The sequence below is a fragment of the Globicephala melas genome, chromosome 21 (genome assembly GCF_963455315.2).
Source record: "Globicephala melas chromosome 21, mGloMel1.2, whole genome shotgun sequence".
NCBI lineage: Eukaryota > Metazoa > Chordata > Mammalia > Artiodactyla > Delphinidae > Globicephala > Globicephala melas.
The window spans coordinates 13,017,849-13,044,089 of NC_083334.1; the positions used below are offsets into that span (position 1 = coordinate 13,017,849).

General features: G+C 45.7%; 1 protein-coding gene across 6 annotated transcripts in view; it reads right to left on the minus strand.

The window, feature by feature from the left end:
* Window positions 1–26,241, minus strand: part of ACSL1 (acyl-CoA synthetase long chain family member 1) — a 307,865-nt gene that overhangs the window by 43,152 nt on the left and 238,472 nt on the right. For 3 of the 6 annotated variants that reach the window (XM_060291703.1, XM_060291706.1, XM_030831048.2), the window contains one exon: window positions 8,124–8,350. In XM_060291703.1, the coding sequence (XP_060147686.1) occupies window positions 8,124–8,318 (195 nt within the window). In that variant the 5' untranslated portion in view covers window positions 8,319–8,350. Of the gene's footprint in view, window positions 1–8,123; window positions 8,351–13,308; window positions 13,580–17,389; window positions 17,411–17,438; window positions 17,830–26,241 lie in introns of those variants that run through there. The other 3 variants (XM_060291705.2, XM_060291704.1, XM_060291707.2) reach the window with 3 other exon arrangements.

A 26,241-nucleotide genomic window follows, 5' to 3' on the forward strand; every position in this document is an offset into this window, starting at 1 on the left:
TTCCTAAGACCTACAAATTCTGAAAATCAGAGCTAAATCTATTCCTATAAGCAAGGAGAAAAATCAGGAAGCCATACCCCAGGTAATGGAATTAGAGATTTTAATTTTCTTTCTGCTTATCTGCAGTTTTAAATTGTTCTACAGAGAACATGTATGATTATTTTAATAAGGCTCAATAACTTTATGCTAAACTGGAACTTAAAAACCACATTGTAAGTGCCTCTCCAATTTCTCATACGATAAGAATTTGGCTTTTTAAATTTTCACAGTTACTGCTTAATTAAAAATATCTTAAATCTATACTGGCCAAGTACTCTTTTCAGAGTGATGGCAATGCTACGGTGAGACACCAGGTCCTCTGCCAGAAGAGAAGGGATGCCAAAAACTTCACACATATTAGAAAAAATTAACTTCTATTTACGTTTGGTATATGACTAGCTGTTGTGAAATACTAAATTTACCTTCTAACTAGAAATAAAATACAAAGCCAGCTTTCCTCAGCAGTAGTTCATTCTATTTTTACATTTTGGCATGAATTACACTGACATATCATTTTATATATTTTAAGAGTTTCACATTAATGAATCCAAGAAATTGTCTGAAATGAAACAAAGAACTGAAACCCTATAAATAACAAAAAGGTATTAATTAGGCCAGGGCTTCATTTGGAAGGACACACTCTCCTGCTCGTGACCATCAGTCCAGGTCAGAGGAGGGCAGGGAGGGCGTGGGGGGCGACCATTCACTGCTACATCTAAAAGTACATGAGGTGATTCTCTGTTTCCCACTGCTTTTCTTTTGCGAGTCATAAATCCTGAAAATGAATTCTGACCTGGGTAGGGGAAAGCAGGAAACTACAGAGAGTAGGTGAAGAGTCAAAGCACCAGGGCTTCCCTGGTGGCACAGTGGTTGGGAGTCTGCCTGCCGATGCAGGGGACACGGGTTCGTGCCCCGGTCTGGGAGGATCCCACATGCCGCGGAGCGGCTGGGCCCGTGAACCATGGCCGCTGAGCCTGCTCGTCCGGAGCCGTGCTCTGCAACGGGAGAGGCCACAACAGTGAGAGGCCCGCGTACCGCAAAAAAAAAAAATTAAAAAAAAAAGAGTCAAAGCACCAGTGAACACCTGGCTGCTTCATCTTTTCTATTAACCTTAAAAAGAGATTCTCGAGGGAAGGAAGGTAGAGCAGGAGCGCTGAGACCCTCCCTTTGGACTTCCCGATCACCTCCCCCTGCAGTAAGCCCGAATTACGGAACATCACTCTCTGCTTGGTTCTTAGAGCGATGAGAGCCTGACCTTTTGTTTGGCCAAGTTAAACACAACCATGGCACCCAACTCTACCTTACATATCTCTTTTTTTTTTCCTGATTTTTTTTTTTACATCTTTATTGGAGTATAATTGCTTTACAATGGTGTGTTAGTTTCTGCTTTATAACAAAGTGAATCAGTTATACATATACATATGTTCCCATACCTCCTCCCTCTTGCGTCTCCCTCCCTCCCACCCTCCCTATCCCACCTTACACACCTCTTGAATGTCCTTGATTCTTCAGACCCATCCTAAATTCTGTGGCCACATTAACCCTGCAGGCTCCCAGTCCGGCCTCATCCTATTAGAACTCTCCAAGTCCCAACTCCCTCACGTGAGAGGCACCGGCATCACAACTAACTGCCGAACAATCGTCAACAGGAAGACACCGGAACTCACCAAAAAAGACACCCCACATCCAAAGACAAACGAGAAGCCCCAGTGAGACGGTAGAGGGGCACAATCACAATAAAATCAAATCCCATAACCGCTGGGTGGGTGACTCACAAACTGGAGAACACTTATACCACTGAAGTCCACCCACTGGAGTGAAGGCTCTGAGCCCCACGTCAGGCTTCCCCACGTGGGGGTCCGGCAACGGGAGGAGGAATTCCCAGAGAATCAGACTTTGAAGGCTAGTGGGATTTGATTGCAGGACTTTGAAAGGACTGGGGGAAACAGAGACTCTGCTCTTGAAGGGCACACACAAAGTAGTGTGCGCACTGGGACCCAGGGTAAGAAGCAGTGACCCCAGGGGAGACTGAGACAGACCTACCTGCTAGTGTTGGAGGGTCTCCTGCAGAGGCGGGGGGTGGGTGGGGGTGGGGGTGGTGGTGGTGGTGGTGGTGGTGGCTGTGGCTCACCTCAGGGACAAGGACACTGCAGGCTCCAGTGCTGGGTTGCCTCAGGCCAAACAACTAACAGGGAGGGATCTCAGCCCCACCCATCACTAGACAAGCAGATTAAAGTTTTACTGAGCTCTGTCCACCAGAGCAGCACCCACCTCTACCCACCACCAGTCCCACCAACCATGAAGCTTGCACAAGCCTCTTAGATAGCCTTATCCACCAGAGGGCAGACAGCAGAAGCAAGAAGAACTACAATCGGGCAGCCTGTGGAACAAAAACCACATTCACAGAAACATAGACAAAATGAAAAGGCAGAGGACTATGTACCAGATGAAGGAACAAGATAAAACCCCAGAAAACCAACTAAATGAAGTGGAGAGAGGCAATCTTCCAGAAAAAGAATTCAGAATAATGATAGTGAGATGATCCAGGACCTCAGAAAAAGAATGGAGGCAAAGATCGAGAAGATGCAAGAAATGTTTCACAAAGATGTAGAAGAATTAAAGAACAAACAGAGGCGAACGATACAATAACTAAAATGAGAAGTACACTAGAAGGAATCAATACCAGAATAACTGAGGCAGAAGAACGGATAAGTGACCTGGAAGACAGAATGGTGGAATTCACTGCTGAGGAACAGAATAAAGAAAAAAGAATGAAAAGAAATGAAGACAGCCTAAGAGACCTCTGGACATTAAACGCAACAACATTCGCATTATAGGGGTCCCAGAAGGAGAAGAAAAAGAGAAAGAACCTGAGAAAATATTTGCAGAGATTACGGTCAAAAAATTCCCTAACATGGGAAAGGAAATAGCCACCCAAGTCCAGGAAGCGCAGAGGGTCCCAGGCAGGATAAAACCAAGGAGAAACATGCCGAGACACATAGTAATCAAACTGACAAAAAAAATTATTAAAAGCAACAAGGGAAAAATGACAAATAACATACAAGGGAACTCCCATAAGGTTAACAGCTGCTTTCTCAGCAGAAACTCCACAAGCCAGAAGGGAGTGGCATGATATATTTAAAGTGATGAAAGGGAAGAACCTATAACCAAGATTACCCAGCAAGGGTCTCATTCAGATATGACGGAGAAATCAAAAGCTTTCCAGACAAGCAAAAGCTAAGAGAATTCAGCACCACCAAACCAGCTCTACAACAAATGCTAAAGGAACTTCTCTAAGTGGGAAACACAAGAGAAGAAAAGGACCTGCAAAAACAAACCCAAAACGTTCAGAAAATGGTAATTCAGAACACACATATCGATAATTACCTTAAATGTCAATGGATTAAATGCTCCAACCAAAAGACACAGGCTCGTTGAATGGACACAAAAACAAGACCTGTATATATGCTGTCTACAGAGATGCTCTTCAGACCTAGGGACACATACAGACTGAAAGTGAGGGGATGCAAAGAGATATTCCATGCAAATGGAAATCAAAAGAAAGCTGAAGTAGCAATACTCATATCAGATAGAATAGACTCTAAAGGATGTTACAAGAGACAAGGAAGGACACTACATAATGATTAAGGGATCAATCCAAGAAGAAGATATAATAACAATTATAAATATATATGCACCCAACATAGGAGCACCTCAATACATAAGGCAAATGCTAACAGCTATAAAAGAGGAAATTGACAGTAACACAACAACAGTGGGGGATTTTAAAACCTCACTTACACCAATGGACAGATCACCCATACAGAAAATTAATAAGGAAACAAAAGCTTTAAATGACACAGTAGACCAGATAGATTTAATTGATATTTATGCAACATTCCATCTGAAAACAGCAGATTACACTTTCTTCCCAAGTGTACACAGAACACTCTCCAGGATAGATCACATCTTGGGTCACAAGTCAAGCCTCGGTAAATTTAAGAAAACTGAAATCATATCAAGCATTTTTTCCGACCGCAACACTGAGATTAGAAGTAAATTACAGGGAGAAAAACGTAAAAAGCACGAACACATGGAGGCTAAACAATACATTACTAAATAACCAAGAGATCACTGAAGAAATCAAAGAGGAAATCAAAAACTACCTAGAGACAATGAAAACACGACCATCCAAAACCTATGGGATGCAGCAAAAGCAGTTCTAAGAGGGAAGTTTATAGCAATACAATCCTACCTCAAGAAACAAGAAAAACCTCAAATAAACAATCTAACCTTACACCTAAAGGAACCAGAGAAAGAAGAACAAACAAAACCCAAAGTTAGTAGATGGAAAGAAATCATAAAGATCAGAGCAGAAATAAATGAAATAGAAACAAAGAAAACAATAGCAAAGATCAATAAAACTAAAAGTTGGTTCTTTGAGAAGATAAACAAAATTGATAAACCATTAGCCAGACTCATCAAGAAAAAGAGGGAGAGGACTCAAATTAATAAAATTGGAAATGAAAAAGGAGAAGTTGCAACAGACACTGCAGATATTACAAAGCATCCTACTACAAGCAACTCTATGCCAATAAAATGGACAACCTGGAAGAAATGGACAAATTCTTAGAAAAGCACAGCCTTCTGAGACTGAACCAGGAAGAAATAGAAAATAAAAACAGACCAATCACAAGCAATGAAATTGAAACTGTGATTAAAAATTGTCCAACAAACAAAAGCCCAGGACCAGTTGGCCTCACAGGTGAATTCTATCAAACATTTAAAGAAGAGTTAACACCTATCCTTCTCAAACTCTTCCAAAAAATTGCAGAGGAAGGAACACTCCCAAACTCATTCTATGAGGCCACCATCACCCTGACACCAAAATCAGAGAAAGATACTACAAAAAAAGAAAATTACAGACCAATATCACTAATGAATATAGATGCAAAAACCTACAACAAAATACAAGCAAACAGAATCCAACAACATGTTAAAAAGATCATACACCATGATCAAGTGAGATTTATCCCAGGGATGCAAGGATTCTTCAATATACACAAATCAATCAATGTGATATTAACAAATTGAAGAATTAAAACCATATGATCATCTCAATAGATGCAGAAAAGGCTTTTGACAAAACTCAACACCCATTTATGATAAAAAGTCTCCAGAAAGTGGGCATAGAGGGAACCTACCTCAACATAATAAAGGCCATAGATGACAAACCCACAGCAAACATCATTCTCAATGGTGAAAACCTGAAAGCATTTCCTCTGAGATCAGGAACAAGACAAGGATGTCCACTCTCACAACTATTATTCAATATAGTTTTGTAAGTCCTAGCCACAGCAATCAGAGAAGAAAAAGAAATAAAAGGTATACAAATTGGAAAAGAAGAAGTAAAACTGTCACTGTTTGCAGATGACATGATACTATACATAGAGAATCCTAAAGATGCCACCAGAAAACTACTAGAGCTAATCAATGAATTTGGTAAAGTTGCAGGATACAAAATTAATGCACAGAAACTTCTTGCATTCCTATACACTAACAACAAAAGATCAGAAAGAGAAATTAAGGAAACAATCCCATTCACCACTGCAACAAAAAGAATAAAATACCTAGGAATAAATCTAAGGTTTACCTAAGGAGGTAAAAGTCCTGTACTCAGAAAACTATAAGACACTGATAAAAGAAATTAAAGATGACTCAAACAGATGGAGAGATATACCATGTTCTTAGACTGGAAGAATCAATATTGTGAAAATGACTATACAAAGCATTTGCAATGCTTTGCAAATTTAGCAATGCTTTAGCAAATTTAGCAATGCTTTAGCAATTTAGCAATTTAGCAATGCTATGCAAATGCTTTGCATAAAGCAATCTACAGATTCAATGCAGTCCCTATCAAATTAACAATGGCACTTTTTACAGAACTAGAACAAAAAATCTTAAAACGTGTAAGGAGGCAAAAAGACCCTGAATAGCCAAAGCAATCTTGAGGGAAAAAAACAGAGCTAGAGGAATCAGACTCCCTGACTTCAGACTACACTACAAAGCTACAGTAATCAAGACAATATGGTAATGGCATAAAAACAGAAATACAGATCAATGGAGCAGGATAGAAAACCCAGAGATAAACCCAAGCACCTATGGTCAAACTAATCTACGACAAAGGAGCCAAGGATATACAATGAAGAAAAGACAGTCTCTTCAATAAGTGGTGCTGGGAAAACTGGACAGCTACATGTAAAAGAATGAAATTAGAACACTCCCTAACACCATACAGAAAAATAAATTCAAAATGGATTCAAGACCTAAATGTAAGACCGGACAGTATAAAACTCTTAGATGTAAACAGGAAGAACACTCTTTGACATAAATCACAGCAAGATCTTTTTTGATCCACCTCCTAGAGTAATGGAAGTAAAAACAAATATAAACAAATAGGACCTAATGAAATTTAAAAGCTTTTGCACAGCAAAGGAAACTATAAACAAGTTGAAAAGACAACCCTCAGAATGGGAGAAATATCTGCAAATGAATCAACGGACGACGGATTAATCTCCAAAATATACAAGCAGCTCATTCAGCTCAATATCAAAAAAACAAACAACCCAATCCAAAAATGGGCAGAACACCTAAATAGGCATTTCTCCAAAGAAGACATGCAGATGGCCAAGAGGCACATGAAAAGCTGCTCAACATCACTAATTATTAGAGAAATGCAAATCAAAACTACAATGAGGTATCACCTCATGCTGGTTAGAATGGGCATCATCAGAAAATCTACAAACAAATGCTGGAGAGGGTGTGGAGAAAAGGGAACCCTCTTGCACTGTTGGTGGGAATGTAAATTGATATAGCCACTGGAGGTTCCTTATAAAACTAAAAATAGAATTACCATATGACCCAGCAATCCCACTACTGGGCATATACCCAGAGGAAACCATAATTCAAAAAGACACATGCACCCTAATGTTCACTGCAGCACTATTTACAATAGCCAGGTCATGGAAGCAACCTAAATGCCCATCGACAGATGAATGGATAAAGAAGATGTGGTACATATATACAATGGAATATTACTCAGCTATAAAAAGGAATGAAATTGGGTCACTTGTAGAGATGTGGATGGATCTAGAGACTGTCATATAGAGTGAAGTAAGTCAGAAAGAGAAAAAGAAGTATCATATATTAATGCATATATGTGGAATCTAGAAAAATAGTACAGATGGACCTGTTTGCAAGGCAGAAACAGAGACACAGATGTAGAGAACAAACGTATGGATACCAAGGAGGGAAAGCGGCGGGGGTGGGGTGGTGGTGGTGGGATGAATTGGGAGACTGGGATTGACATGTATACACTAATATGTATAAAATAGATAACTAATAAGCTGCTGTATAAAAAAATAAAATAAAATTCAAGAATTAAAAAAAAGCTTAAAAAAACAAAAAACAGATGTACCATACTAATGTTAGATGTTAATAATAGCAGAAATAGATGTGGGATTTAGGAAATTCTGTAATTTTTCTGTAAATCTAAAACTGTTCTAAAATCTCAACTAAAAAAAAATTTGATATAAAGAAGCAATTAATGAGTATGCAGCCAAAACAAAAAAAGAAACAAATACCTGAGTCCTTTTTAACCCCTGTGCAATGTGTTCCAGGTATCAGACAACCACAGGTGAAATCCTTCTTTCTCTAACAATTGACTACCGTCTTCTCCGCTGAGGGCAGGGACCCTGTGCCTGTCCTTTCCCCTCTCAGGATCCTCCGGGCACAGCTCAGAGCCCAGCGCAGGGCAGAAGCCCCATGAGATTACGGGACGAGCCTCTGCTCCGTGTGATGTGGCCAGACACCCAAGCAGCATCACTGCCTGTGTCCCTCTGCCCTATTTTTTTGCCCTCCTCTTCTCATCACTGCTGAAATTCTGTTTGGGGAGCACATTCAGTTTACAAAGTGCCCCACCAATATCTGCTTGTGATTAGGATCTTGCCCGACGCCGCCTTCGATGGGGCTTGGAACCTGTGGAGAGAGAGGCAGAGGCCCGGGGGCGGCCAGGCTCCACTTACCGCCACCTGCACCGACTGCATGGCCAGGTCGCACGGTGGCTTCAGGGCCCGCGGCCGTGTGGCATACCAGAAGGTGGTGAGCGCCGCGAACGCACCGAAGCCCATGAGCGTGTTGGTTGGAAGGGTGCGCACGTACTGCCGGAAGTCAACCATCTCTGGCATCCGAAAGAACTGGGACAGCTCGTGGGCTTGCATCGTCCTGGGTTGGTAGCACCCTACACCGATATCTGCCAGAGAGAAAAACGTCACGTTCATTCCAGGGTGGCGCGATGCTGCTCCAGACTCCCCGGGGCCGATCATCAGCTCGACGCTGGCTGACCAATCGGGGGCATTAAAGCCACAGGCTGATGGTCCAGGTCTTTTCCTGGCTGTCAAATCTCATTTTTCTAAAAACATTTTAGGAATTCGTTTTACTTCTATCACCTTGTGTAAAGTTTTCGTTGACCATATTAAAAAGATTTAGTCACTCAGAATTCCTGCCATATAATGTTCCAAGGGGCATAAGTTACTATTTTCTTGCCTTATATTCTCTCTCTTGTTCTCTTCCACCTAATCAAACACACTCAACTCTCATTATCACAGCTGATGGGGAGGAGAACAGAGAGCAGAAAGTAGCCCGAACCACCCGAAGGCCATCAGTTTCCATTTCTTCTGACAAAGCTCAGCACAAGCTCCCCAGCTGGTGAAAGAGACCAAGCCAGGTTTTGAGTGGGCCCCTCACCTTCCCCACAAAAGCAGCCGTATAAGCGCAGGGGAAACTGGCGTTGGCTATGCTAACAAAACAGTGTCACTTATATTCCTCAAGCTATTATAGCTAAAATAAATAATAAAAGGGTGTGCATAAATATCTAGAGATATTTATCTAGCAAATATCTAGAGAGATTATAGCATAGTATTTGAGAGAAAGTACAAAATAGTATTTAAGATCCTAGATTCTACAGCCAAATCCCACCCCCCCCCAGCTCATCAGCTGTATGACTGGGGACAAATCACTTGCCCTTTCTGTGCCTCAGTTTCCTCAACCATAAAAACAGCACCTATCTCATAGGGCTTTTATAAGGACTAAATGGTTCACATAAAGAGCTTAGAATGGTGTGAGGCACCACAATGTGTTCAATCCACGTTGGGCATTATTATTATTTCCTCTATCGACATTCTGTGATTAGTCCTGCATGGAGAACAGTAAGAGACAGAGGTAACAAAAGATGACACAACTACGAGGAGTTTACATACAAAATTAAGAAGCCAAAACACACAGAAGAAAATCAGATGAACAGCCCCATATATATATTAAAGCCTCAAATTGAATATTATAAACAATTTATATATATATATATCAATGTAAAAATTAATGTGCAGTACAGAGAACAAATAAGAATAATTCTAATTAGAAAATTATTGATGAATAACTGCTCTAAAGTATGTTTGGCAGTACAGGGAAGGAAATCCTAGGAAACGATCTGAAAGACTTTTCTCAGAAACTGCCTGGCAATGCGACATGTTAACCTTTATCATTAATTCAGACGGTATTTTTGAGCTCCTTATTTTATGTTTTTTAAACAGCTAGGTCCCAAGACTGAAAATCGTTTTTTTTTTTCCAAATATAGAAATCCTCTTCAAATTTAAATCTTCATCACCGTATATATCTTTTTACAGAGCTGCAGAATATCAGGGGCTTTCACTGGCCGTCAGTTCTCTAGGAGGCAATGTAATGCAATCTTGTGCTACAACAGCCCTGTGTAGGCATACGTACACACACACAGACACACAGACAATTTTGAGCTTTAACATGACAACGGAGAAGGAGCAGGTAAGTGCATTTCTGCAGGTCATAACTGTGCAGAGAAAGCACCAGCACTTATAAAACCACTGACCATCTGTGCCACCAACAGCTGGCTGCTGGGTGACACACCACTGCAGAAACAGACTAGGCCGCGGGGCAGGGGCGGAGTAGGGGGTGGACGTGCTCACCCAGTGCTTAGCCAGCCTGCCAAGGTCTCTCAGGGCATCCGTCACATGCGCAGTCCTGTGCTGCTGCCCACTGGGCTAAAGGTAACTAGCAGACAAAATCCGTACTTGACTTCCCAAGAGAACAGACAGTGGAGGATAGGCCAATGAGAAGCTGGGCGCAGTCACCCCACTGGGCAGGGACAGGACCAGTGAGTGTCAATGCCGGTGCCAGTTCCGAAGACAGACACTGTTTTCTTTCTGCTCAGCATCCCAAGAAGGAGAGACAATGGGCATATTTTTTTTAAAACCACTGAAATGAACGATCAGATGTTGGGTGGTCATGTCAAACGGACATAAGACAGATCAAGAAAGTAACTGATTATCGGTACACTGACAGCGGGTTTCTTCTAGATGAATTCATAACTCGAACTGAACTACCCCAGCCATTCAACAAATCTGGGCATCTTGTGTGGGCTAGGAGCTGGGAAGAAAGTGCCAGATGAGCTGGTCTGGGCTCTCAACGGGCTAACCAGCTAGTGGGGGAGATAAACAAGCAGTATCTGTCTGCAAGGTGGAGTAAGTGTTAGCACCGTTAAGATCCAGTGATCAGGGAAGACCTCTCTGAGGAGGGGATGTTTACACCGAGACCTCGAGGATAAGCAGACAAATCAAGTCCAGGTCTTACTGGCCCCGAGTGGTCAGATTTCACAAACAGTATTGCAACCCCACGGTTGCGCAGAAACCTTATGCATACAGTGTGCACACCTGCCTTTCCCTCCAATCATCTGGCTGTCTGCATCACCCCACAGCACTTCGAGTCTGGATGGGAGGTACCCGCCCTATTTATTACACACAAGCCTGCCCTTCCCTCCTCTCTCCCCAGAGTCCCTGAAGTCATTTCCATGAAACCTAGATCGTGCGAATTTACAGGAGTTGTTCAACAGACTCACATCCCTGTGTGAGAATATTAAATCATCCCCCCAGAAACAAACACAGTCATAAACAAGTGATTAATTTTTTATATTCTATTATATTCAGCATCAGCAATAGGCAAGCTACAAGTAGACGGCGTTGTACTAAGGAAGAAACGTCTACTTCTAGAAATAGGTCTAGGAAAGAAAACTTAAAACAAAACAGAACCCAGAAAATTGCTGATTCGGTAGCATTATACTAAGAAAGAAATAAGTCTATTTCTAGAAATAAGGAAAGAAAACTTAAAACAAAACCCAGAAAATTGCTGATTCGGTAGCATTATACTAAGAAAGAAATGTCTATTTCTAGAAGTAAGTCTAGGAGAGAAAACTTAAAAAAAAGAAAAAACAAAACCCAGAAAATTGCTGATTCAGTAGCATTGTACTAAGAAAGAAATGTCTATTTCTAGAAATAAGTCTAGGAAAGGAAACTTAAAACAAAACAAAACCCAGAAAATGGCTGATTCGGTAGCATTGTACTAAGAAAGAAATGTCTACTTCTAGAAGTAAGTCTAGGAAAGAAAACTTAAAAAAAAAAAAAAACAAAACCCAGAAAATTGCTGATTCGGTAGCATTATACTAAGAAAGAAATAAGTCTATTTCTAGAAATAAGTTTAGGAAAGAAAACTTAAAAAAAAAACAAAACAAAACAGAAAAGTGCTGATTCAGTAGCACCCATGCAAGAACATTTTATTAGGTACTAATCCGTAACACTAAGGATTTCAATCCAGCTAAATTCTTATCTTTCGTGGGTGATGATGACAAGCTATCGCAGTTTAATTCATGCCTTTTAGCTGGCAGCCAGGTAGCGAGCTGCCAGTCCACTTTGCTGAACAAATGGGCTAATGCTGTCCATGGGAGAACTACAGTCCACACAGGGAAGAACGCAGGCAATGCCTCACGCAGATCCACGTAAGGGAGAACTCTTCGATGTGAATGGGGAGCGTTATAAATCTTTTCCCTGCCATTTAACTGCTCTTAAGGAAACGGCACTTGGGCTATTTAGAAATGGAGGCAGACCTACATTCAAAGAAAATTAGCCACAATAAATAGCCTTTCAATGCTCCAGCTGAACACAAACACCACGTCTTAAGACAGTCCCAGCAGGTCTCTAAGAAGTATCAAGACTCACGTACTTGCCAACAAGCGGTTAAAACCCAGATTTTATGCTTGTTCCAACGGTGCTCTAGTTGGAATCTTTTTCCTAATTCTTAAATTTCCACATCACCATCTCAGGCAGTTTTTTATAGCCCAGGCATATAATCATGGTGCTGTTTGCTAAGAACATGATTCAGTCGGCTTTTAAGCCGGCTTAAGCGGCCAGTATTTGTTGCACACACAAGGCTACTGGCAGCCAGCTCCTCCTCCCCTATAGCTACTCTCACACCGACAGAAAGTGAGCTCGCTCAGTTGAGTCTTTTGAAATTCCTATAAAGCTGGAGTCTAAAACCACAGGATGACGGGGAGTGTACCAATGGTGGGGGAAACCTGGCACAAGCTCACTGCAAAGAACCAGAGCAGAGGACGCCTTTAAATAGACCTGGGTAGAAATAGATGTACGAGCAGGGGAATAGAAACTGGACTGCATGACTGTCAGAAAACAGAAATCCTGGCACCCATCTGCCCGAACTTTGGGAAGAGGAGCTAAATGATACAATTAGCATCAATGTGGTGTTTTGGAAAGGCTTTCACATCGTGTGTCTCACTTAAACATCAAAATATAAAATCTGATGAGGAAACAGAGGCTGGACACTTAACAAGGCTTCCGGAAGGTACCTCCCAAGACCGGGACACCAACCCAACTAAACTCATGCTTTTTCCTCTACAGGAACAATTCTTACCCTGTGCTGGGCCGCTGACTCGCTCCACTGAGAACATGCACGTGCTTGTTTGCACCTGGGGCTCCCAAGCCCCCCACAGCCCACACCCCAGGTTAGGAACCATGAGAGCAGGCGGCCTCTACAGGTCCCTCCAGCACTCACACGCCACAGTATTAGGAGAGCTCGCCATCTGAAATCCATCTCACTCTCCATGTCCTACAGAACCGCTAGCATTCACCCCTTTACCTTGGCCTGGGAGCATGTGGGTTCAAGGCCCACTGTACACAAAGGGTCACCTCTTACCATTCCGTTTGCACCAGGAAAAAAGTGGCTCAGAGCCAGAGGTGACTCACAAGGGCATCATTCTCTATGGACACACACACACACACACACACACACACACACGCACGCACAGCTCCTGCGATTCTGCAAACAGATACTTACATTAGCATTTTATTTTCTTCGTGTCATTTATAAATCCCCCAAATGGGTGAGCTGGATGTTTCTCTCCTTCTAAAGTTCCTCGAGCTTTCATCCAGCTAAATAATAGCGGTCTGATGGACTATTTCACCAGGAATGCAGCCCTCAAACAAACCCACACAAATAGGACCCTTGCCCCGGCAGCAGCAAATGAAGAAGTCCTGACGTCTCGACTTCAAGTAGCAAAAAGCCAAGCTGGCGAGATGCTGCCATTCTTTATCCACCTCCTCCCCTGCACAACAGGCTATTTACAGAGGCCTGAAAGTGCCCTCTGTGTCCCGCACTAGCTGGGCACAGCTCAGCCTCGAGAGCAACAAGAGAGCAGCAGCCAGACCGTGCGCTGTTCTTTCAACGGGGCCTCTCCAGACCCGCTGGATTCTTGCTCCTTAACCCTGGCTGGCAAAGTACCTAAAGCTAGATTTGCTTGAACCATCCCCTCTGGAACCGAAAGAGCAGTCAGGCTCCCTGCAGAGAGTGGGAGCTACAGAAGCTCCACAGAGGTGCCCAGGTCTGCTGTTCCAACCCCATCCCACGGGGGAATTCCTGACGGCGGTCGCTGCCCCTGGACCATCTCCTCATCCTGAGCACAAGAAGGACAAGGACCACTTGGGTCACTCAGGGATCCCAGGCACAAGGAGCAAGTAGTTCCACAGGGAATTATCCCCATCCGCCGCCTTGGGGCTTTCCTCCACAAGGAAGCATAGTAAACCTTAAAGCCGCCTAATTTTCATTAAAGTGATTCTGTGTGTGGATCCCCAGTTCCATTTCCAAGGAGATTTTAAAAGGACAAAGGGAGCGGAGATGCTTTGTTTTTAGAAAACTGTTCTATTGAAATAGTTGAGGCAAGCTGAGTAATTCTACACTCAAGCACTCCCTGCCCATCTCCTTAAAGCTGTCCCAGAGCGGGACACAAAGCTTTCACAGGCAAGTATAGGGCTAGACTGACTTTCTACCAGTAAGATTAGGGCCAGGCCTCACCCGTTCACACTGGCCACCGGCCACCACTATCACATACATCCCAAAATAAAGAGATTCTAAATATAACGTGCCCAACTGGAACAGATCAACTTTTAGGGATCAGATGAAACTGGTCAAATGCCTGCTTATTACAGTCTCTGTATTCACCAAGCTATACATATATTTAAGTCACACAACAATATACATTACTTTAGAAATATTTACTGGTTTTCTATTCACATTTCATTAATATTTTATTCAAAGTCTTTGAACATGCTTCTTCCAACAGGGTCTTCAGAATCTCCAAAGCCACATTTTGAGGATTAACAGTTTTCTGTGGCCTATCTTCACATTTTTCTCTTCCATTTAAGCTGGTTAAGTGGAAGCATTTTTTGAACTCCCATCTGCAGCTACCACTGCAAAAATTCTCCCAGGTCACAGGACCACATCTGTATAATGTTAGGACAGTTAAAAAAAAAAAATCTGTCCTATGGGTCCATATTCATATAACTAAACCACATACTTCACTGCTTTTTAAACTGATGTTTAAAAGGTTTTTATAATAATATCCAACGCTTGCCTTTGTAAAGTCCAACCCCCAGAAGTAATTACCCAGCCAGCATTCAATTTCTTTGCCTTAGACTTTTACAAGAACCCAAGATTTGGATTGGCAGGTGTGGCTTCAAGACAGGGTGCCCAGGCTTCCCTGGTGGCGCAGTGGTTGAGAATCCGCCTGCATTGACACGGGTTCGAGCCCTGGTCCGGGAAGATCCCACATGCCACGGAGCAACTATGCCCGTGTGCCACAACTACTGAGCCTGCGCTCTAGAGCCCGAAAGCCACAACTACTGAAGCCTGCGTGCCTAGAGCCCGTGCTCCACAACAAGAGAAGCCACCGCAATGAGAAGCCCACCCACCACAACGAACAGCAGTCCCCTCTCGCCGCAACTAGAGAAAGCCCGTGTGCAGCAACGAAGACCCAACGCAAACAAAAATAAATAAATAAAATAAATAAATGAAAAAAAAGACTGGGTGCCCCTCTACTGATGTTGTTCAAAATAAAGTGCCCGAGAGAGCACTCTGTAGCATGAAAGGCTTGGTAAGACTTTAACGTGAGGACTGAAAGAGGGTTTGGGAAAACCTCACCTTCTATTGGACACGTACATGATTTAATATCCACTTGGGGGTACAAACTTCGAAAACTTGCAGACGCCATTCATGAGGCTTGGAAGTAAACTGCATAACAACAATACAGACAGAAAATAGAGAATAACAAGGTGCCAGTAGGTGCAAAAGAAACTGTGGACACCATCACACCGTCTCGGGGGAGCTGTGTGTGGACGCAGGAGGTGAGTGTGGCCTAAGAAAATGAGCGTAACTTCAGGCTCCGGGGATGAGAAGCAGCTCCCCACCTCAGCTCAAGGATTTGGAGCAAGTTAATCCGGAACGCATGACAGGGTAAGCTGCACGGGAGATGGGAAGGAAGATGTTTGGGGAAATCAGCGTGAGGTTACGATGTCTGTGAGGCCACTGTGAGTGAAGCACGTAGCACGTGTCAGGCCGGTGCGAAGCAGTCACCCATGAGAGCACGTGTAGTAACAGTCCTCACTGCACGGAGTTGTTACTGTCAATGCAAAGACCAGGAAACCGTGCGGGGAAGGTCAAGTCCCTCCCCAGCACCACACAAGAACAGGACTAGAGGCTGGGCTGAGGGCAAGGCCACTGGACCTTAAGAGGCAAGTGCTGGCACCCAGGCACACGGTGATTCAAATCTACACAAAGGTGGGACACAATGCAGGGGATGACAAAAAGCGAGGACACATGGGGCTTTAAAAAGCTGGGATGTGACCCCCAATGTCCACCCACAGGTGAAGAGATAAACAGAATGCGGTGCATGCACACGATGGAATATTCTTCAGCCTTTACAAAAGACGGCAATTCTGATACACGCCATGACGTGGGTGAACCTTGAAAACGTTATGCCAAGTGAGAGAAGCCAGACACAAAAGGACGCATACCATACGATTCTGCTTATACCAGGGGCCTAAAATAGGTGAATCATGGAGACAGAAAAAGACACACGGGGGTGGGGGGTTTACTGCTTCACAGTACAGTTTCTGCTTCGGAAGATGAGAAATTCTGGACTAGAGTGTGGTGATGGTTATACAACGCTGGAAATGTACGTAACGCCACGGAATGGCACACTTAACGCCACAGAATTGCACACTTAACGCCACAGAATTGCACACTTAGTGCCACGGAATTGCACACTTAGCAATGGTTAAAATGGTAAATTTTATATTACTCATATTTTACCAGAATTTAAAAAAATTTAATCACTGAAAAAAAAATATGTAACAGGATTCAGTAACTAAGTGGATATAAATGGAAAAAAGAGAAGGAATTGGAAGGTGAGTTTTGGAGTCTGGAGAATGGTGGTGGAGCCATGAAGTGCGGAGGTGGCCGTGAGGCATCTCTAGGCCCTCGTCCTGGGGCAAGTGGAAGGGCGATCCCCCCTCTCCCCCTGTCCTCTGGGCTCCTCTGCCAACCCAGCCTCAGGGCTGCCACGGAGGCAGGTGTCACAGCGCACGCCACCTCCATTCCTCCTAGGCACCCCTGCCCTTGCTGCACCGTACGAGCCCCCCAAAGCCCAGAAGAAGGTCCCTGTGCCTCCAAACCCACTCCGCAGTCCCCTCACCTACAGCTCTCCTCCCTGGTCCTGCTTTAAGATGTCCAGGGCTTCCCTGGTGGCGCAGTGGCTGAGAGTCCGTCTGCCAGTGCAGGGGATGTAGGTTCGAGCCCTGGTCCGGGAAGATCTCACATGCCACGGAGCAGCTGGGCCCGTGCACCACAACTACTGAGCCTGCGCTCTAGAGCCTGCGAGCCAGAACTACTGAGCCTGCGAGCCACAACCACTGGGGCCCGCGTGCCTAGAGCCCGTGCTCTGCAGCAGGAGAGGCCACCACAATGAGAGGCCTGCGCACTGCAGCGGAGAGTGTCCCCTGCTCGCCGCAGCTAGAGGGACCCTGCGCACAGCAGCGAAGACCCAACGCAGCCAGAAAAAAAAAAAAAAATGTCCAAATCCTACCCAAATAGGCCAGAGGCTGCTTTCCCGAATAAATTCTTACAGGACCCACTCAGTCAGAAGCCGGGAGTCCTTCCTCTGAATTCCAGGAATGCTTTAGTTGTAGCCCTCGTGTGGTCCTTAGCGTCTCCTGTTTTGCGCTTATGGCGAGTGTATGCTTCCCTTGGGGAGAGGCTACCCCTCCTCATGGACCAGAGCCCTGGCCCAACCGTCTCAAGATGCCCTCAGTGCTTAACATGGTGCCCTGCCCAGAACAGGTGCTTCCTAAACATCTCCTGAGTCATGAACGACCCTCTGTGATTCTGCCCAGTTCTCTACTGCAAGCCTCTGGAAGATGTGTACACAGAGCTGTGATTCTCCAAAGAGAAAGCGGGTATTCAGGCCATTTCCAAACTTCAGCATCTTCCCTTGGCACCCTCGCTGCTGCTATGAGGCAGTGAGCTGGGAGGAAGCAGCACCTTCCAGGGGACCTGAAGGGGAAAGAAACAAACCAGCAGACAGGATGGTAAGCCACTGACTGAGAGGCTACCTCAGAATGTCCATTTTCCCATCTTCCCATTGCCTATTTCTCAAACTCTTTCACTTATGTATGATGTCACCCCCAAGGTCATCTAAGGGCAAGGGTCCTCACTTCTCCTTTGTAGAAATCCATTCAGACATGTGATTGCAGGTTAGTTTACAACAAATCAAGGCTGCCCATGAGGAAGACAAGACAGCAAACCCCTTTCTTAAATAGAACAGCCAATGCCAGCGGAAGGGCTGAGTCCAGAGCCTGACCCCAGGGCTGGCCACCAATTTCTGTAAGTGAGTTTTATCTCTGAAAGGAAAGCAAATCCTCCCAACCACAGAAACTGCCCAGGGGCTGGAACACAATGGCAGGCTGGCGTGAGGAGCCCTTAGAAAGGCCCAGGGCGTGGACGGGTGGGTGGCCATCTGGGATGCAAGGAATGCTCGAAGCAGGACCTGTCCAGCATTCCCCAGAGAGAAAAAAAACCACCAAGCACAGCTCTCCTCCCTTCTCTCTTCAACACAGATACAGAGACCTGTCAGGCACATCCACTTGGGAAAACGATAATTATAGTCAGGCCCTGCCTGGTGAAGATATGCAGGTCACCTAAAAGCCTCTCTGTCAGGGTGAAATTTTAGTGGCATGGATTTAAGAGGAAATGTTTCCATTCAAAAAAAACATTCCGAAGAGAAGCAAGATGTTTCCACTGGTCTTCAAACAGCGATTCACTACTGTTAAGTGGTATCTAGATACGAGTCACGACGGGGCAGGGCTGTTTCCCAGGAAGAGCCAGAGAAGGGAACGGCCCTGGACAGAGCAGACCCACAGTCCGCCGGCTCTGCTTCAGCGGCTGGAGACCGGGCGGCTGTTTGTTAGGCTGGGCCCAGGCTTCTGCGAGAACCAAGACAGAAGAGGCTCCTGCAGGCGAGGCTTCCCGCTCATCAGTGGGTCTGACAGGCATGTTGTTTCAGCTGATCTGGGCACACGGAGGGTCCTGATTACGTCTGGGGGCCTGCATGTCACAGAGAATGACACCGTGGTATGGGGCAGTCAGGCAACACAAGGAGAGCCTGTTATGATAATAGCTGGAGAAGAAATAAAATTCCTGTGGCCACTAAACAATCCAGAAGAAAAGATTCTCTACCTTCCTGGCATGTAATGAACCACAAAGTAAACCCCGAAGCAGAAGGCTCCCCGAGAGGAGGGGACAACAATCGAACAGGAAACAGGACCCACGTCTTTCACAATGACCAGGGCTGGACCCAGCCGGCAGGGGCCCTCCTCTAAGGGCCTCAGGACCAGGAAGAGGTCCATTTGTTTGAGCAGCTGCACACAGAGAAGGCACCGAAGTCCTGGGGTCCCTTCAGATGCTCTGTCCAAAGCTAGCAACTTCCGGTAGTGGCTATGGGAGCGGGCAGAACAGAATCATGAAAGAACGCTAGACCCACAGGCACGGAGCTCTTTGTCCAGGTACTGGCTGTGCCCCGTGAGCTGCAAAACCTGAGCCAGCCCCCTGCTGCCTGCGCAGGCCCCCGGGGGACAAGGAAGGGAGGGGGAACAGAGGGAAGCTCCGCCCCTTCTGTCTCCAACACCACAGAGCATCTCCAAGGTGATGCTCAAGGAGGCAAAAGCTGGCCAGGCAGTCCTGGCACTTGGGACTAAATAACAGGATCCCACCCACCCAGAAACTCCGGGTGATGGAAGGACATAAAAAGAAAACAGCCCATTGTTAAAAAAAAACCATCAGGGCTTCCCTGGTGGCGCAGTGGTTGAGAGTCCGCCTGCCGATGCAGTGGACACGGATTCGTGCCCCGGTCCGGGAAGATCCCACATGCCGCGGAGCGGCTGGGCCCGTGAGCCATGGCCGCTGAGCCTGCGCGTCCGGAGCCTGTGCTCCGCAACGGGAGAGGCCACAACAGTGAGAGGCCCGCGTACCGCAAAAAAAAAAAAAAAAAAAAAAAAAAAAAGAAAAAAAGCCCCCATCAATTCTATGGGTATTTGTTTTATGGTTTTATTACTCTTTGTACTTTGCTGTATTTTTTTTTTTTTTTTTAGTTTCTCAAGATAAACAAGCTATAACTAGGTCAGGTCAGTTCATTTCCTCCTGTATTTATGTATTTCCCACCTGCTCCAGAAAGGGCCCTGGGTGGTAACCTGTCCTTCCAGCAAAGTGACAGATGGGGTGAAAGCCCCTCCCAGAAAATATATATCTAAGCTCTCACCGTCTGCCCTAACCTGTAAGAGTTAACACACCTGCAGGAGTTAACTCACCTGCAGGAGTTAACGCACCTGCAGGAGTTAATGCACCTGCAGGAGTTAACGCACCTGCAGGAGTTAACCAAACTATGCAGGGCCCTGGGCTCCAGGAGCCAGAGGGGAGAAAGCACTGTGTATGGGCTGGAGCACAGAGGGAGGGCAGTCCAGCGAGCCGAGAGCCAGACAGGAACAGGCAGAGGCAGCTGGGGGTGGGGAAACGTCAAGGCCCGGCCTGTGCTGGCAGCACTCGGGGTGGCGGGTAGGTTAAGGACAACAGTGACATAGACCAGAGGCCCCGACACGCCTCTCTCCCAGGAGAGCAGCCTGGCGGCAGTCTGAGCAAAGCTGGTGCAGGAGCCAGAGGGAAGCAGGACCAGCCCTTGCAGCTCCCAGAGGTTGCAAATGTCAGTGACCTGGATAAGCAGGCTGAGGGGACACAAGGTTGGGTAGAGATACTTACACCTCTGAAAACAGACCAAGGTTCCAAAGGGACAGATAAACCAGAGAAATGGCTAACAAAGCAGGGGTGAGTGGAACACAGAATAAAAGGCAGATTTCTACCCAGAGAGAGAGCAAGGCCAGCTACTCCCAAACTTGGAAGAAATCCACTTTTGAGCGTTGACAGATCTCAGCTCTGGGGACACCGTCAGTGGTGCGGCAGGAAAGCGACAGGAGAAACAGAGAAAAGGTTCAAGAGGATTTGGCTCACTGTGTGAGAAGGGATGAGGGAGGCCTCGGTGAGCGAGGGTTACACCCAGAGTTCAGGTAACTATAAGAGGTGATTAGCCCTGGGGAAGCTAAAGACAAAACGAATCTAACCAGTTACAGAGGATTATAGAATAATGACCCAGTGTTTAAAAGAAGGAAGGGAAAAAAAAGAGATTGTCCCATCTGGCCGTACCTCCTCGGAACAGGTGACGCTAGTTGGGGGTCTTTATTTTCCCTTTATGTTTTGTTTAAATTTTTATTATGAAAATTTCCAAATCTATTCAAAAGTATACAGGGTAGTATAAGAAGCCACCACGTACCCATAATAACCCCAGCTTCAGTTTCAATAATGATCAACATCTTGTCAGCATTGTTTCATTCTTAAAAAACAATTTAAAAGGAAATCCCAAACTTCTTATCATTCAAGTGACACTTCTGAGGCCCGTTTTAGCTCTACGATCCTTTTAGCTCTACGATCCTACAGCTTTGAGAACTTAGTTAAGAGGAGTAAAACGGGCACAGCTGCTGTAACTTGCCACTGACCAAAGGTTTAAACAAAGACAGCCAACTCAAATATTGACTTGAAGTGGCCAACCCAGCATGATATTTAATTGTCCTGCAAGAAAAAGGTACATATGTACACACTGAGAATATTTAGGCAGCACCCACTCTACATCAAGCACTGCCTGACGCACAGGAGTGAATGAATAAAACAGAAAAAAATGAAATCCTTGTCCTAAAGATGCTTCTTTCTACATTGTCAAGTTTTGGCCAAAGGCAAAACATCTTCCAGATTTAACCTGGCTCTCCTAAAGTCAGAGGCTAATTTGACACGAATCACAACCCAGTGTCACAAAGCAGTGTCTATCCCCCCTTAACTAACAAATTCCTTTCTTTTAACAATGGCATTTGGAGGGGTCTTGCCCTACTGGTGGCAGAGAAGGAGTTAATTTTCTGGCTCTCTAAACTTCTGACAATGCATCAAAAATCATAAGTAAATGTATCCCTGATATGTAGATGCACTTATTTATAAACTGTATACATGTACAAATATTTTCTGAACATTATGAAACATACAATTATGAATTTAAAAAGAAAGCTAAAAAATAAATATCTACAGAAGTTCTAATACATCCACCTGCACCCTTATAGATGGTCTCCCCAACCTGGGGCACATGCACCCCATCTTGGAGACCAGCGCCCCACCTCCTCTCTGTCACCTGCCTGGCTAGAGTCTCTGTCAGTTCCCGACTACGGGCAGCGGTAAATACAACTGCTAACCGGAGCGCCTGCAAAAGCCCGCGGCGCCCAGGACGCAGGGTAACAGTGCCGGCCCAAGCTGCACACGGACTTTCTATCCAGGGGGAGACAAAAATACTCCGCGTCGCCCTGTGATGGAAAGAAGCGTGCCGGGGAGGGCAGTACAGCACACGTCACAGGCACCCGGGCTAGTGCCGAGGCCAAGCGGACTGAGCGGGCTGCTCTGGAGGAAGGAGACTCTAGGCAAGGGCCCTGGCAGGTTAAGGGCCTGGCTCATCGGAGGCGGTCTGTCCCGGGACCTCAGCTAGAGTCCCTGCGTGCCCTGCAGAGAGGCCCTGGAGTCTGACGTGCTGCTCTCTGACTCATGCCAGGAGGGGAAACACAGCCCGGCACCGGCATCTAGCCTGCTTGGGCTGCTGGGCATACCCTCTGCATTGCGGGTCCCTCCCCGGTGAGCTGGTTGGTTGGATGGTGTGACAGCAAGGTCCCTGCCAGCTACTCAGCCTGGGGCGCCTCCGGAGATTTTCAACGCCTTGATCTCAGCTACAAGATCTAAGCCTTGCACAGGATCATAACATACAAACCTGGAACGATGAAATGTACATTCTTGTCAGTGACACCGTCTATGAGACATCTGTCCATCTGAATGTCTCCTGGTCTCAATCAATCATCAGATAACACTAAGCACTTACTGGCAGCGAGGCCCTGCGTTAAACGCTGCTGAAAACAGAAACAACGGTGACTAGGTCTCCTAAATGCACAGAGCTCAGGGCGTGGCTGGGGACCTAGTGCGGAAGCGAGCTATGCGCGTACGAAGAGGCAAAGGAAGGGCGCTGGGGGGCGCTCAAAACGCGGGGTAACCAGTACAGCCTGGCACCAAGCAACTGGAAAAGAAGGAGGCCGACCACCAGAACAGGGTTCAGGAGAGCCTCCCCGGCCAGGCGCTAACTCTACAGTTTCTGAATTAGGGGTGAGGGCTCTTGGGGTAGCAGCTGTCTTCTAACCGGAATGGGAGTGTTTCATCATTTTAACCACCAGTTGCTGTCAGCCGAGGGTTTCAGTGAGTGATGTGGAGTCTGAGGACGGCGACGGTCCCTCTGGGGAAAGTGCCTCTGAAGAGTGGAGCGATGCGCAACGAGGGTGGGATGAAGAACGTCACTGCAGACGGGGGACGGTGGGCACACAGGCCCGGGAGCCTCGTCCGGGGCACGGGACGGTGAGTTGGGTGGAAGACAGAGTAATGGGTGCAGAGGCCTTGGTTCAACCCTGTGCCACCAGAGTCTCTTTCCAAAAGTCCCAGCTTGGGCTTCCCTGGTGGCGCAGTGGTTGGGAGTCTGCCTGCCGATGCAGGGGACACGGGTTCGTGCCCCGGTCCGGGAGGATCCCACATGCCGCGGAGCGGCTGGGCCCATGAGCCGTGGCCGCTGAGCCTGCGCGTCCGGAGCCTGTGTTCCGCCAACGGGAGAGGCCACAGCAGTGAGAGGCCCGCGTACCGCAAAAAAAACAAAACAAAACAAACAAAAAAAAGTCCCAGCTCGTGGTGGTTTGGGAGACTCATGGGAAACAGCAGGTTGGAACCAGACCCCAGAAGCCCCCGAGAGTCAAGCTACGTGAAGACTTGGGGCCTTCCAGAGGGGCCCTGGAAGGCTTCTGGGCGGAGGAGGGATTCAATCCGAACTCTGTGTTAGGAAGAGTCATCATCCTCCCCTTCTTTTTTTAACTAAGGACTTTTGCTGTCTAAACTGGAGGTGAGAGACTCTGGATCAGGGCAGTGACATGGACAATGAAAGGAAGAAATGTGTGTGTGCTGGGCAGCACGGTACAGAATAAGCAGGACCTGCTGACTGGCAGGATCTTGGGGCACAAGTCAAGGATGACCCCGAGGTCCAGCCGTTCCTCGAACAGGCATAGGGCCCAGGGACAAACGCCATGTGTGTCACGGCCCGAGGGGAACACAGTGTGTGTAACCTTGGTAAGTCACCTCCTCTCCTGCACCAGGTACTGCATCGGGCGATGAGTGAGTTAGGCTCAGGGACCCAGGGAACCTGGGGTGCGCTGGAGTGTCTCAGAGGTGAGGAAGCAGCCGCGTCTCGAGTCTCTGTGATCTGGGATTCCCACCCCTCCCTCCTTAAACCATGGCAGCCCTGCTTTTATTTATTTCATATATTGGGGTTCTGCCTAAAATTGTCCTGGGGAAAGGAGGCCATAACCACTGGACTATACCTCTGTGCCTTCAAACCCTGCAAATCCACAATTCTATTCTCTTGTCTATTAAAAGTCTCCAGCGCGATCTAGAACAAGACTAACTTCCAGGGCACGCAAAGCCTTTTACTCTTTAATTTTCTAGAACGTCACAGCTGTGTAACAAGTGATCTCGTCACTCGCCGAATGGAGCTGAATCAAAATCTGTTGTCGTTTCAGCCCGCTGGTAGTAAAGACAGCGTGTGAATGAGATAGGGGATGACCAAGGAGCAATGATACGGAAGAAGAACCAGCTCTGTCCTCAGTCTTGCTGGATAACCTAGAACTTTCCAGGCCCCCCCGGACTAAGAACCCTTCGAGTTCAAGAAGCAGAGCCAAGCCATTAGGCGCTCCGGCCCTGAAGCCAAACTGCCGAGGTTCAAACCCTGGTTTGGGAGACTTAATCCCTGCACCTGCTCCTTTACCTTCCGTAAAATATGGATAAAAGTAGGACCTACCTTACAGGGTAGGTGGGAGGATTAATGTGTTAACAGATCTGAAGCACCAAGAACAGTGCCTGGCTCTATGAGCTGTCATCACCCCCCATCCTGTCCACTCAGCTGACACTGCCTTGCTCTGCAGTTGACAGCTGAGCCTGGAGGGAGAAACGAGCTCCTGCAGGAACTTTCTCTTTACTCTGGTTAACAAAAGAATAAATGGTACTCAGGGCATTTTGGCCTTACGTATATGGATATTTTTCCCACAAGAAACCTGTGGGGAAAGTGCCAACTTCTACAGCGGCCAAGTAAGTGTGCAAATGGACAGATAATACATTTATCAGAAGTCCCTCTAGAATGAGGAAATGGTGCAAAAGGCAGCCCACATTTCCTCCTGTGATGCCCTAACTTCTTTTCACTTACCTTTCCAAAGCATGAAATCCTTATTTGAACAGCTTTTGACTAGAACACATGAACCCAAAAGTCCATTAAAACCATACACTAATAAAAATAATTTCCAAATCATTGTCAGTTTCAACAATTTTAAAGCAGAACTTGCCCAAACTTAAAAAAAAGATATACTGAAATACATAAGAAGCTTGGTGAACTGCTCTGAAATAGACAGCTGTTCCTAAATATCCAACGATAGGGGAAAGGTGAATAAATTATGGCGCATCCCGTAAACCATAGAAGGCAGTCACCTTCAAAACTCATTTTTTTCAATAGTATGTAACATGAAAAAAATTGTTCACGATATAACTTAGGTGATTAAAATTGATCAAAAGTTTTATCTTCTATTAAAAATATACACTTAAGCTTAAAAAAATCTGGAAAAATACCAAAAGGAAATACATGAAAATGTTACTAATATTCAATCTCTTGAAGAGAGGTTTTTGTTTTGGGGGGTTTTTTTTGGCCATACCATGCAGCTTGCAGGATCTCAGTTCCCCCACCACGGACTGAACCCGGGCCACAGCAGTGAAAGCCCAGAATCCTAACCAGTAGGCCACCAGGGAACTCCCAGATTTATTTTTTATAGTTCACAAATTTTCTATAACAAGCATAGATTTCTATTACAACATTAAATGTATATATTATAAAAATGATGTCTTATTGTATACTGTATTTATATAAACATATAATTTTATTTATACATACAGATTTTCTGAGGCAAATGGTTTTGACTTAGATATTAGACAGCTTTCAAATTTTATTTAGAACTTGAAAACTACATGGAGGCACCAGGCCTGAAATCTTAGATTCTAGAGACAAGACGCTGGCCTCCAGCCACATGTATTCTTCTGCAGCAGGGAAACAGAGTCCTCACCCCCAGCTAAGTTTTTGGCCAAAGAAAGTGCCACCCCTCCAAGCCGGCCAAATTTCAGGGAAGGCTCTGTCATATTTCTCCTTCCCTCTTGATTCCACAAAAGTTATGACTAATAACT